This window comes from Dromaius novaehollandiae, chromosome 7 (genome assembly GCF_036370855.1).
Source record: "Dromaius novaehollandiae isolate bDroNov1 chromosome 7, bDroNov1.hap1, whole genome shotgun sequence".
Classification (NCBI taxonomy): Eukaryota; Metazoa; Chordata; class Aves; order Casuariiformes; family Dromaiidae; genus Dromaius; species Dromaius novaehollandiae.
The window spans coordinates 22,903,000-22,917,108 of NC_088104.1; the positions used below are offsets into that span (position 1 = coordinate 22,903,000).

General features: G+C 37.0%; 1 protein-coding gene across 4 annotated transcripts in view; it reads right to left on the reverse strand.

Annotated features, from left to right (window-relative positions):
* Positions 1 to 999: 999 nt before the first annotated feature.
* Positions 1,000 to 14,109, reverse strand: part of LRP2 (LDL receptor related protein 2) — a 133,257-nt gene continuing 120,147 nt past the window's right edge. For 2 of the 4 annotated variants that reach the window (XM_064514891.1, XM_064514892.1), the window contains 11 exons: positions 13,642 to 13,862; positions 13,012 to 13,188; positions 12,182 to 12,301; positions 9,793 to 9,883; positions 9,159 to 9,226; positions 8,879 to 8,999; positions 7,291 to 7,420; positions 5,841 to 5,960; positions 5,639 to 5,749; positions 3,611 to 3,682; positions 1,000 to 2,524 (listed from right to left, as the gene is read on the reverse strand). In XM_064514891.1, coding sequence (XP_064370961.1) covers positions 2,363 to 2,524; positions 3,611 to 3,682; positions 5,639 to 5,749; positions 5,841 to 5,960; positions 7,291 to 7,420; positions 8,879 to 8,999; positions 9,159 to 9,226; positions 9,793 to 9,883; positions 12,182 to 12,301; positions 13,012 to 13,188; positions 13,642 to 13,862 — 1,393 coding nt within the window. In that variant the 3' untranslated portion in view covers positions 1,000 to 2,362. The remainder of the gene's footprint in view (positions 2,525 to 3,610; positions 3,683 to 5,638; positions 5,750 to 5,840; positions 5,961 to 7,290; positions 7,421 to 8,878; positions 9,000 to 9,158; positions 9,227 to 9,792; positions 9,884 to 12,181; positions 12,302 to 13,011; positions 13,189 to 13,641; positions 13,863 to 14,109) is intronic. The other 2 variants (XM_064514893.1, XM_026093805.2) reach the window with 2 other exon arrangements.

Below are 14,109 nucleotides of genomic sequence, written 5' to 3' on the forward strand. Positions count from 1 at the left end.
GTTATAATTTATCAGCCCTATAGGGGCAGAGTATAAAGAGATGCTAAAATCTCTAAAAATGGGCCTTCTTTCAAACAACAGAAAGAATCCAGAATTCAAGACTGCAACCAGTGATTGGCCTCATAAGGAGAAAAGAACTGGGGAATGAAGTTAGGGAGAAAATCTAAAGCTTCTGTTGAACAGAGTGGCAAAACTTAAATTTTACATACTGAGGAGGGTACATTGTGGTACACTTGCGAGAGGAGGCCCAGCTGAAGCCTTGGGGTCCTTTGCCATCAGGTATGTTAAGCATAATCAAATCTACATACTACCTAACCATACAGTATCCCACAGATGGTTTTCTTTTACATCTGAAAAGTTAAAATTCTTTTGAGGAAAAAAATCTCTCTGATATATGGCTGACACATTTTAGCAATTTTCCGCAAAACTCAGTCCCAACTTTTCTGTTTGAAAAGATTATTTACAAAACCGATATTGTCTCTTTTTGTGGTGTGCAACTGGATGCAAGTCTTACAGAAATGTTAGCCCTCTGCCTTTTCTCTTTAAATTGTTGAAGGATTGTGAACTCCTTCCTTAAAAATAGCATCCTGCTTTTAAAAGAAATCCTTCTTCATAGCCTTACAGAGATACGTATGCTGTGTCCCGCTTTTTAAGGAATTTTCCGCATTAAAGCACTGAGATACAAAAGCTTATCAAATGAAGATTTTGATCGATTATGTCTGTAGTAGCTCAATATTCAAAGTCTTTTATAATCACTAATAATAGCTTCCTGCTTCAAGGGCTGGTTTATTTAACGTGTGTAATGGCAGTTTTCACACTTACAGTGATATAACTTCAGTTACATTACCTCAACCATTTTACACAGTTGTGTGAAGTAGTAAACACTATTCTTATTTGACTTTATCTAAAGCACTGTTTTTTCCTCTGAGCGCACCGCAGTCTCCACACTGAGTGACAGAAGTGCATAGAGCCTTGACACAAAAAATTATGGAATGAGGATATGATAAAATAATACCTTTATTAGATTTATTCAGCAGCATCATTTTCCAGTTGTCTTTTCTAATCAAAGTACATTACAAGGTAATTGTAAGTATTCTAATAGAAATAGTATGTATTTTGAGAACTCAGCTATAAAACAATCAAGTAGCAGAAGTCTCAATGATTATAAATTTAGAAATCTTTAAAACATATGAGTAGCTGGCCAGGAATGCTGAATAACATGTTCCTGCAGTGGTACTCAGACTCTCCTCAAATGGTTCGTGTCATGGAAACAACCTTGGCTAATTAACAGAAAAGCTAGTAAGATGTACAGTACATTCTGATAGAAAGTTAAGGAAATAACCAGATAACTATGAAGATTGCATCAGTAGAAACTGTTTCCCTTTCTATTAATGTCCACCTCAGGAAATAAATAGTCAATAAAATTAAATTTTCACATTAAAAAACCTGAATCACTTCTTAAATGAACAAATATCTGCTGTATTTTGCTGTTTGGAAATAAGGTGTTATAGAAATCTAGCTACTTCATTTAACAGTACAAATGACTTCCAGAGACTCCAGCCAAGAACAGAGCCATTCCATTAATGAGCAGGAGAAAATCTCATTAAATTAAGTATGAAATTACTCATGGCACTAAAATCTACATATATCAGACCTTTTTAAGAAAACTATTAATGGATTGTTTTAATTGGAACCTAGAGGAAAAGTAGGTGTCTTACAGATTGAGAGGAAATGATTCTATCTCAGTCAGATAAAATATTGCAAGAACAATGTTTTGCACAGGTAACTATTCAGCGTAACTAAGACTTTTCCATCTTTTGTTTAACGCAAGATAAACAGAGACACCCACCCATTTTTACATACAGTAGTACATAAAATAGGTGGTAAAGATGCACCAGCACAAGTGTTTGAAGGTGCTGTTATAAATATATATTCTAAAGATCCTGTAAATCAGTAATGTTCCTATATTTGCCTTGTTTTTTTTAGTTTAAGCATTTATATAATGAATTTATCCCTAAAGATATGACCAATTCCATACAGATTCCTACTAGCAGTATCAACAAACAAGATAATCTTTCAAAAATTTACACATGTACAATATATAACATTACTTTCAGACAGCTTCAGTGCAAAGATATACATATAGTACCTCATGATAATTGTTCATAAAAATAGCAGTTGGCATTTGTCAAAAAAAAAAAAAACCCACAAAAAAACAAGGCATAGTTTCAAGATACATATCCAGCCACTGGCTGAAAGGTGTATATATTTTTATAAAGCATTTGAATGTGAACCTTCTTCTGTTATAAAAAATATATGTGCAAATGGATGTGTCTAATTTTTCCCTAAATCGGTTACCTAGTTATACAACAGAGTCCTCTTTAACAAGATTGGCGGTATCTTTAAACGTATCCTCTGTTGCTGTATAAGCTAATGCTTGGTCTCTCTTTAGAGTAATCTTAGGAGGCAGTGAAGGAGAAGGGGCAGGAACATTTTCTGTGTCCTGTTGCTGTTCCTTTTCCATCTGAAACAATAATCATAAAATCCAAATTTACCTTCTAATGTACAAAATACCCAACCTTAACTTTTAGATGTGCTAAATAAATATCCAAATATTTTGCTGAAGTGTAATGTATACATTATTTCTGCAAATCAACACCTATAGCAAAACTTAAATGCTATTTCCACTTCAGTACAGCTGAGAAAATACATTACTGCAAACTGACTCTGCATGCTGTGACTTTCATTTTAATGCTGAAATGTCAGGAGTAACTTTATATGTCTATATGCAAGTATATGAGTGTGGATAACAGTGGTACCACTTTGGTTTGTAAGCAGTTAAGCCTATTAGTACTGGGGAAATGAACCCTTAAGCTAACTGAACTCTCTCTCTCACCTTGTTCAAGCAATAAAAAATTCAGTCTCCACAAGCGGCAGCTACTATTAGTCACATGCTTGTGGGTGTGACTGGCGTTCCTGTTATTAGGCACTTTGGAAGTTTTTAAGATGAATCAATTAATCCAACGTTTTTCAAATGAGTAGAAGAACCCAGAAGCTTCATACCCGACTACGGGAGAATTCTTCCAGCACACATACCACCAGCTGGCATACTGTCTTAAAGGAACCAACTCACGAGCTTGGCTGGATGGAAAAAATAGGGCTGGTATAGAAGGAGGGCTGCTGTACGTAGAGCTGTTAAATTTTTGTGCAGTGCTGAAGTAATGACTGAGAGGCACTGCTAAGATACTTTACTCCCAGTTGCAGTACAAGAGCCTCTCACTTGCCCTGGGACGCTGAGCCATACCAGATTGCACGAGCAAGCTGAAAGCAACACCCGAGATCCCAGAGCAGATGGGGGCCACAGTGCTTGGACTGGGAAAGCTGAGGTGGGCAATGCAGCAGGGGTGCCTGAGGTGGGCACCTGCTGAATGCCTCACACTGCCTGGGACTTGGTAACTTTACTCAAAACTACCTCAGGCCCATCTTGACCTGGGCTTAACAGCAGAAGCTACCCACAATCTTTATCCTTGGAAAACAGGAACAAAGTTCAGCAGTACATTAGCTAAACAGTACAGGCTGAGAAAGAGCATGATACAATATGAAGTGATACCTCTGCATATATTGGATTTTCAAAATTAGTGCTTTGTTTCAGTTTTCTCTTGAAGAAACTCCATTTTGATTCCTGAAATATAAAAATTATTAGAACTTTACACATTTTGCTCCCCATTTCTCTATAAAATGACAGCACCATTGTTGAAAGTGTTTTCAATTTCACTTGTGTTGAATGCTAACTCAGTGATTTCAGATAGATGTTCTCACATTGCCATGTTGTATTGCCAATTAATTTAGTTCCTTTAAATATTTCAAGGCCTGCTGAAGTTTTAGGAGCTCTGACAAGCTTTAGAGTGAAAAACAACATGCACAGGGGAAAAGGTGAATTGTCTAGATTCTGTTTTCTGTGAATGGGAGTATGAGTGTCATTTATTTGGACTGCTTTGGAGACTGATGAAAAGCATAAGAAAACCCACAAATCGTATTTGAAATGACCATTTATACCCTAATTCTTTAGACAGCTTTTACTTTCTCACTAGTCAACCAGTCTCACAATGTTATTTAAAAGATGTTTCTGCCAAAGGAGAAAATAAATTAGGTTTTTATTTTCAAATTATTGAAGTAAACTTTAAGTCATCCTATATCAGGTGTTCCAGGTTACCTCTTTAAATACTGTGCCATGTCATTCAAATGACCTCATTTAGACTATTTTGTCTTTTACTGTTTATAGTATTTATTTACTTGTAAGAGCATCAAGACCTCATGAGAAGTGAGGGCTCTGTTATTCAAGGCATCTTCCCAAAAGAACGTACATTTTAGGTAAGACAGAGGGTAGGAAGGGAAATAAAATGATCGCCTAATGTGTCCAGGGTAACCCAATATACATCAATAGATGGGCTAAGCACAGGACCCAACTTTCCTCTCTGCTGAATAACCAGTTATGGTTATTTCATCTAAAGTAGTACCGTAAGGCTAGGCCAAAAGCCAATAAAAGTGACTGCATTTATTCATGGAAGCCTGTCATTATACAAACGGGTCAAAGAAGAAAAAACTGTCTTGAAAACAACACAAGAGAAATTCTGAGGGAGATAATGGTACGGTAACAGGTTGAAGAGAGGTGACATTTTTGAAGATAGGTGACATTTCAAAGATCATCAGAGGTGCTTTTTTAGTGGGCAATGCATATGAAAATGCAGTCCTGCAAATAAGCGACCGTTAGCTCATTCAGATGGATTTACAGATACAAAAATGTATATTCCATAAATCACATGAATAGGCTAAATGAGGCAATACTTTTATCTTAATTGTTAAAATATCCTGTAATAACATATAGACAAAATGCCCTAAAAGGACCTGCTAGCAGTTCTAAATATTGAAAAATTACAAATAGAAGTGAAAAAAAGTGATGACTGTACACTGGGACTAAATGTCTTATTTGAGTTTTCAGTACCAAAAAGAAAGGGGTTTCCACTGTTTTAAACCAAAATGTAGTTTTTCTTCTTTTTTTCATATTTTATGAAAAAATATACTCTGCTGCTTCTATCAAAATACAATTCATTAGGATTATATGAATGTTTGTTAAAAGTAGCATATTCCTTGAGTCAAAGTAAAGCCTCAGTTACAATCCTTCCACTGGGGAGCAATCATAATTTTCAGACTTAATATCTGCCCTCAAAATGGAGCACCTTAAATAGTGAAAGGAAACCTTCTGTTCCAGTCTAATCTCTTCAGGATCTTTGAGTGAACCAGGCAGAAGACAGGTTTGAATCCCTGTACATGCTTACAGTGTGCCCTGGGCCATTCTGTGCTTGCTCTCCTTTTCTTTTCATCTCATCAAAACAATTCCTGACCAGCTCTTACAAACCTTAAACATGGCCCAGGTAGTTAGACTTGAGGCAGGTTATGGGCCAACTCCATAACATTATTTAAAGAGAATTAAAGTCATATTGCAGCTTCCTTAATAATACAACTTTCCTGATCTGAAACACAAATAAACAAGGCCGCCCTAGAGTGTTTCAGACATACAGACCAACATAGAAAATATTTAATTAACACTTTTCTGAAATGTTTGCAGGTATTATCATACTACCTGAGGTGCATCTGAACTCTGAGGAGGTTCCTTTGGACTAGCAGATATTACAGAGGCGTACACAGGATTTTCAAAACTTTCATTTTCCTCACTACCAGCTGCTGCTACCTGTAGGAAAAGAGGGAAAATCAATCGCAAAGAAGGAACATAAAGTCATAAGCAAAACTAAAGGTAAAAAACAAACCCAAGTTTCTCTTACATGTGCTGGTCGAACCACTGTAACAGCGCTTGCTCCACTGGCTACACTATCTCTGGTTGCATACATTGGATTTTCAAATGTGATTGGCTGTTTCCCTGACTCCACTGCAAAGTTTTCATTCTATGAAGAAAAAAACCCAACAATTACGATGCAGTAAACACCTCCATATTCCCAGGAATGGCTTTCTGGTCCAGTTCTTCATTTCAGGGGACAACCCATGTTTACTTTCACAAAGACTTATGCAAAATCTAGCAAACAATAAAACAATAAGCAAAACCCTTTAAATTCTTTCCCAGTGAACTGTACAATTTTTGTTCATAGTACGAATATATAGGGAGATTCTGTAGAACTAATGCTGCTTAAGTAGAGCTAGCCTGTATCCAGACGTGATTGTTGTGAGCAATGGAAAAAATGTACCACTTAGACTTCAGTATATGTCAATATTAGGCCAGAAAATGGAAAGTACCATAAAGTTTTTTATGCATGAAAGAGATCTGAGGTAACATTCAATCCTAAGGCTATTTGCCAGTATTTCCTGAAATGTTCATATGGTTGTTTCATTACAGAAGCTATTTAGTTTTAACAATGAATGTGTTTCTTTGTCTAGAAAAACGTCATACATATATATCATGGGCTTATCTTCTTCACTGGCCATTTTATTTTATATTAATTCATTGCTAGTTAAGTTTGTGATTTATCTTTAACTTTGAAAAAAGTTGAGAGAGTTTCCAGAAGGGACTTTGCAGCAGGTGCACATTATTCTAACATATTCTGTGATCTGTTTCCTAGAAGTGAAGATCTTATGTGCATTATACTCACTATGGTAAACAGGGAAATACTTCTTTTCCCACAGACCATTATAGGAAACAAAAGGCTGTGCTATTTTTCAGATATGCATAACAAAACATGGATAAAATAGAGCTGCACTTGATGATACCCCCAAAGCTGACTATTAAATCTAATTTGCTTAAACTTGCTAAAATAACAAACTCGCCAAGTTTATAATCCATTGTGCAAAGTAGTTTATCCTGTGGTTAGGTGTGACTTTGAAGTTGCTAACATATACAATCCGAATTTGAAAACTACACATTCCAACCATTCCATAGAACACAAATGCCACCAGGAATTTCCTTGCTACAATACTTTGTCTATTCATTCCCTGTATATTCCCTGAATATCCTGAAATATTACAAGGGGGTAATTGACTCCACTTCTACCACATGAATCTTGAGAAAAGAGAGTCATATTATTTTGGAGAACAGTTTGTGTTTGTCCTTGCTTTCAATTTACAAAAATTCATTTTGGAAAATAATCCACCAATGTTCATTTCTTCTTCCAGATTACATTTACCATTTCACTGTCTTTCTTACATAAAAGACTTCCCTCTACCAGCTGACAATGAAATTAAAGGAAAACAATTTTTAAAAAATATTTCAGAATTAAGCCTTACCATCTGCATTGCTCTGTCTATAGCAGAGTCAGCTCCAAACTCAGAGACTCCTATGTCCATACTCACATCTGCTCCAGATCGGAAAGTTACCCCATTGCCATTTTCAGTAGATTTTACAAGGCTGCTTAAACTTCAAAAAAAGAACAGGTTATACAGACAGGAAGCTTGTAAAACAATTTCTTTACCTAGTTATTGCTTGGAATTTTTGCTGGCTCTAAACGAACTAGTGCCAGAAGTAGTATTCCTGTATTAGTTTGACAATCCTTCTAGTCTGTTACCCCATTCAGAATGAGCTTATGTGCCCATGTTGACATGAAATGAACTCAACGAATTACAAATTCCAAAAATCTAACTACATTTTGGCTACTCTTATTTCAATTTTCTTTTACAGACAAATTCATTAATTCACTCAGAAGTCCAAATTCACTGAAACTAAGGAAAAATGTGATTGCAATGGCATACAAATTTGTGAATGTTGTTCCAACAACACATATACTGAAGGTGTTTATGCATGCAAATAATCAAGATACCTACAGGGTACTGTTTTCATAATAAGCAAATGTTCAATTTACATATAGATTTATGGTAACTACAAGTGCACATTAGGTTTGCACAAGAAATGTTGGAAATGGGCTAGGAGGAGCAGCGAGAGATAGGGGTGAGCAGCCAAACACAGGACCTTCTGCACAAAACTCTGAGCATACGACTCCCCAGAAACAGGCAACTACATGTTTACTGCAGAGTTAACTTTCAAGTTCATTTTGTCAGACTAGCCTCAGCTGAAGGAAGACAGCAGCATTGAAATAGTATTTCTGTTTCTACATCCTCACTGGAGTGGGCTTGTGCTAAAAATCTTGTCTTCAGCTGGTGTGTTGTCTGCATGCTTTACCATCTGGCCCCATAGCAACCAGCTGACACATTTTAAAAGAAGTAAATCTGAGCTGTGATTGTTGCATGTGGATGAGACCCAAGTTAAGAGCAACACCTAAACTACAACTTGAGTTAACTCTGCAGTAAAAACAAATACATCAGGTAGCAGTTTAAAGAGGGATTGAGCAACAGCAGCACTAAGGCATACTCATGGAAAAAAGTTAAAATGTTAACCAAGCCACACAGATAAAAAGCTGCAATCTCCATTTCATGTTCACTACTCATGCCTCACGTTATTTTTAAACAGACAAATACAGTGTTGCAGAAGAGCTCAGCCTTTCAATGTTTAAAAGATCTCTTCAACTCCTAGCAAAGTTTTAGAAGCAAATTAAAACATATTTAACTACAGGCTTTTGTATCCTTTTGAACTGAATCCCCCAGTCTAAATCAGTCAGGTAAACAGTCTTCTATAAGGTTGATTATTTACAAGTTAATTTGGGATGTAGAACAGTTTGACAATGGTTCTTTATTGCAAGGTATGATTGGCTGTGATATTGCATGGAATCAAAAATCCTCTAGAATTGCTGCAACACTGCACTTCCTATATTCCAACAGAATAGGCACATGGTAAACAAACTGGATTTTTCAGAAATATTTAGGCACAAACATAAATATCTAGCGTACAGACATTACAGCTATGACAGCCTCTGAAACATACCTTGGTAGTTTCGGAAGAGCTGGTAAAATGGAGCCTGTTCGTCTGTAGTTAAAAAAGCCTCCAAGTGCTAACACTCCAATTATTATGATTAGTATGACTGTCAGCAACACTGCTACTGCTGCTATCAAAGACAGAAGAATAAGCAAAAATTAAAGCAAGCATAGCTGAGTGTAAAAAAGAGCCCAAAGAATTACAGGCTTGACCCTGAACGAGTATCATATTGCAGTACTATACATGCCTTAGTTCAAGATATCAACAGTAATATATACTTGAAGCTTACTTGTTCCAGGAGGCACTCCCTTTGACAATCCTATTTCACAGTAATTCCCAGTGTAGCCATAAGAACACCTGTAAATATAAGTATGACAGCTGACTGACTATTTTTATTAAATCTAGGATCTCAGCTTTATTATTATATTCCATAATGTTTATCCACATGACATAAATTTTAACTCTCTGCTTACCAATTATATGTTTCACTGACTGTAAAGATAACACATCTGCTTTCTGCTTAGAATTAAAAGGGGACATAAAAAGTGCTGAGTTAGAAAACTAAAGTCACTGAAGTCAAAAGATTCTGTTTCAGTGGAGCATCAGTGGCACCTACTGGCTGTTCCAAGCTACATTTATTGAGCATTACTTCTCCATTGTTTTAATTTTATGGCATAGTTTTACCAGAAACTTCACAGAGGTTTGCCTTTCTATTTTTCTCCAAACTGATGCCTTTTACATTGCTTATTTGCTGACATTTTGTGCTTATATGTTATTTTCTGTGATTGCTGCAAACATGCTATTGCAAAGGTATAACACCTTCTGAAGCATTTCCAACACATTTTAAAGAGTTGATTTCTTTTACAAAACTAAATCAGTGCAATCTGACCCAGAACTCTGACCATATCAACATATTGACTTACTTGCATTTTGGAAGACCACTCTCATCTATATAGCATGTTCCTCCATACATGCACCTGCACGCTGGTGGCATTGTCGGAGGGGATTCAATGGCTGCAAAAATTGAAAGCCATATATGTGTTATTAAGCCATCTTCAGCAAAACACTCCCATACAGTATTTTATCTGTGCAAAACTTGCATATACAAAATCACAGGCAGTAGCTTTGCTTTTAATAGCACGTATGTATGTTGTCATTATATTTATTTTTCTGCCAAAATAACTTATTTTAATCCAAGTAAAATCTGTTCTTGCAAAATAATGGGTTATTCAGAAAAAGTATGCAGAGGCAACTGAAAAGGTGTATTTTTTTGTCATCATCATTTTCTTTCACCTATGCAGTCCCTCACCCATCCCCTTCCTCCTTCAAAGCTCTCCATTCAGAATGCAGCAATACTTTATCTTCTCTGCCCAAAACTCTTCTATCCAGCCAGCTAGGAGTTATTCAAAGAGTGCCAACAGGCTATTTATGAAGAAAATCAGTGGATGGAAACGTGCGTACAAGAGGGACCACTGAACTCTCACACATCCTGATAGCATGAATGACAGAAAAACCCAAAGTCTTCAGGGTTTTCTGCCAGTACAGAGCACAGGCTGACTGACTGGTAAACACCAGGTAGCACTGAAGCCTGTTCATGATCACGCTGGTGTCTCACTGCACTCCAAGAGCCTTGAGGCTGCCCATGTGGCAGCGCTGCCTGAGCTGCCCAAATGCATAGCTACAAAGGTTCTGATGGTATTCGAATGCTGAATCTAGTGAAAAACAAATGAAATTTCTTGAACATAAATTGCACTAGCCTTTGGTAAGATTTCGGGATATGCAGTCAGAAAAGTGTGGTTCACATAGGAAAACCTCTGGATCTTCGACATTATTACAGACTATAAATTAAGAATGCACATTGACAGTCTCTCTCACACTGAGAAGTTAGATCAGAATATTCTTGTCATAAATTTTTTATCAGCCAGAAGCAGAGGAAGTCTGTTTGTATAACGTTCCTTACAGGTAAAACTACCTTCAATTAAATGGGATCCCAAAAGGGAGATGCAAGGGGTCTAACAGCCTGTTTCCTGTTGGCTGGAATATGGGGAAATGGCAAAATAAAGTAAATGCATATAGAAAACTATGTTTGGTCGTCATGGCAGTCATATTCCACTGGTCAACAAAGAATTACAAAATTAAAGAATAAACAAAATGCTTAAAATCAAGTTAAAAATGGAAGTTAATTGAGACCAAATTGAGACAGTATTATATATACTATTGGCTGTCTCTTCCATTCTCTCACAATAGTTTGCCTTACTTCCTAGACAGTTTATGTAGAGCAGTATCAATGAAGAATAACAAATGCAGTTTCCTCAGAGCAACAAACAGCAAATAGCAAGAGCAATCAGTGTTATTGATCCTAAGTTAACAGTGTATTGCACACTTCCATTGCCTATTACATCATATTAGTAGTTCCTCTTTCTGCCGTTTACACCTCGTGGCTGTAAGAGCAAGCATTGCCAATTATTAAGAATACATAAGTCAGATGTACAGCTGTGTGGAAAATTATGAAATTGTCTCATCTGATGCAAAAAGAAGAGGAGAATTCAGAGAAAACTAACCATAGAAAAGATGCCATAATGCCATAAGGGTTAATTTATTAGAGGTATGTTGCAAGGACAAATGCAAGGACATCTGGCTACCACCCACATGAGGGTGGTAGCTGAGGGTGCAGACTAATAGAAAGCCTGCAGTAGTATACTCTTCCCTCTCAGAAAAGGCTGAGCAACTCTATTTTCTTGGAGCTCCTGGAAGCACTGTGGGGGCTCTGCTGCAATGCAACATCCAAGCACTAAATTGCTTAAAAAGATTTCCAGTGTAAGACAATTGTCCAGGAGTTATCTCTGTTCACACTGTGAGTTATATAAGCTTTTTGCAGGTTTATACTGTATTCTGTTACACTGATCGCAGAATACCTTGTACACAATTGTAAATACAAGTCACATTTTGTTAAACCACAATTTGTCAGAAATTCCATAGCTCAGAAATGAGTACATTTGGAAAATGAAAATGTAATATTTTGGAATTTCAAAAAAAAAAAAAAGAAACCTTGATCAATTTCACAGCTGGGTCTGGATTGGTAGGACTGGTATCTCTATATCCATTTTAAAAATGAGACATGAAGACATGACATAAGGTGCATTAGGTGACCATAAATCAATGACAGCTGAGAACAAAAGCCAGCTGTCCTAACCTATCAACCTCTACTATATCAGCCACCTCATACCTCCATATTTCTAATTCAGTAAAGTATTTGCATTCATAAAGTAAAGCTTCCTTTGCTTTCATTTCCAGCTTGACAAATTACTCTACCTGCATCACACACTGTGCTGCTGCCTTCTACGAATCGAGTCCCTTGAGGACAAGCGCAGGTGTATCCCCCTGGTCTCAGCAAGCAGAGATGGCTGCAGACATCTTTACAAGGATTAGGCACTGAAATAAAATGTGATAAAGGCAGCTGAAGAAGCAGTGCAGCATATTCCTGAGATATGGCAGGAGGATTTCACAGTCAGTAATATACCTTATCAATATCACACACCAAAAATCTAAACAAATCTACATCCATTTCTAAAACAAGTGATTACATAAATACTGTGTAATTATATCAAAGCTTTTTGTCTGCTTTTCCTACATTCTTCCTAAGGGAGAGATCATGGCTGTTGAGAGCGAGAGGAGCACAAGGAGGTGAAGAAACAGAACATTCCCAGTACCCAAGCACCATGGAGCTTTCTGACTCCCAAAGCTATAACTCCTCTAAGGAGGGGTATGCTGGAGCAGTCTGTGTTCCTCTGGACATCCCACTGTGCTTACTGCAGACATGTCTTAGCTGAAATGGTTTCCTCAGAGGCATTATTAAATGGCCAGTACTTTATATGTTACCAGTATAGATTCCCATTGTGCCACTTAACCATAACTCAGTACTAAAAGACAGTAGAGAGAGATGTGTAGTATTCCACTTTTGAATTAGTTTTGGGTATGTAGAAAAACACTTGCCAGACTATTCTATTTCTATACTTTCAGGAAAACATACCATCATATGCTGAGAGACGTGTTACCAGAAAATTATTAAGCTCTTTGAAGACATCATTACCAACTTTGATCAGATAGGAAGGAATGGTTCATCTAGGATGCTGATTACCTACCTGATTGATTGTATCTATGTTGGTGATAGATGCGCACTTGAGTGAGCCAGGGATTTACAGTCAGCACTTTTACTTTTTCTCCACTTCCAAATTTATCTTTCTTCCAGACTTCTCCTCGTTCTTTAGATATCCAATATAAATGGCCTTCAAAGACATCAAGGTTGTACGGACTGCCTACTTCTCAAAGGAACCAAACAGTAGACTATCAGCAAGCAAATCTCTAGCAGGGTAGGTGATTCTTTGTCAGCTGAATATTTCATCTAATAGGTTCATTTTAAGATATTTGTAGCAGTATATATAGCATCACATGACTGACCACTTTATGCCACTGTACCTGCAAACTGCTTAATAATACACATAAAAGAGCAAGATTCCAACTTGCCACATCATCCCCAAATTGGTCATGTAAGTTACCCTCAGTGAATCTAGTTCCAAAGCATTGTGAGCCCTGGACCTGGTGTGCCATTTACCTCAGTAAAAAGAAGCAGAAAACACTACCAAGGCTTGTTTTTTAAAAAGCTGTCTTAATGGGAGCTGAGGTCTTGAAAATCAAGCTTCAGTTGTGAAGGCTGAGTGCTTATCAGTGTACATCCTGGTTACTATTATATTAACTGGATAGTAAGTTCTTACCTCCATGTAACACTATGGTTCTGTCTGTCCCATCAGGTCTCATGGATTCAATAATATTTTCTTTAGAATCACTCCAATAGATCCTGTCATTGTTCAAATAATCAATAGAAAGACCAGTTGGCCAGCCAAGGTCTTCAGAGACCAGAGTTTGTCTTTGCTGTCCATCCATCCAGGCACATTCAATCTTTGGCTGCCTTCCCCAGTCAGTCCAATACATAAGCCTGAAAAAACAAAACCAGAATTTAATATGGCTTGGAATTCGGTTGCCAGGATCATCTCCTGGAGTTTCATGGAACAGGCCAGTTGTGAAGCAAAAAGCTGTTCAGCAGCTTATGGTTCACAAGTGTGATCAGGGAACTTCCACAGAGTTCACTGAACAAGCGTGTTTCAAGAATACAAGATAAATACCGAAGAAGTTTTTTTTTTTAATCTTTTGTCTTGATTTTGGAGAGAGAGTGATTTCAAAGG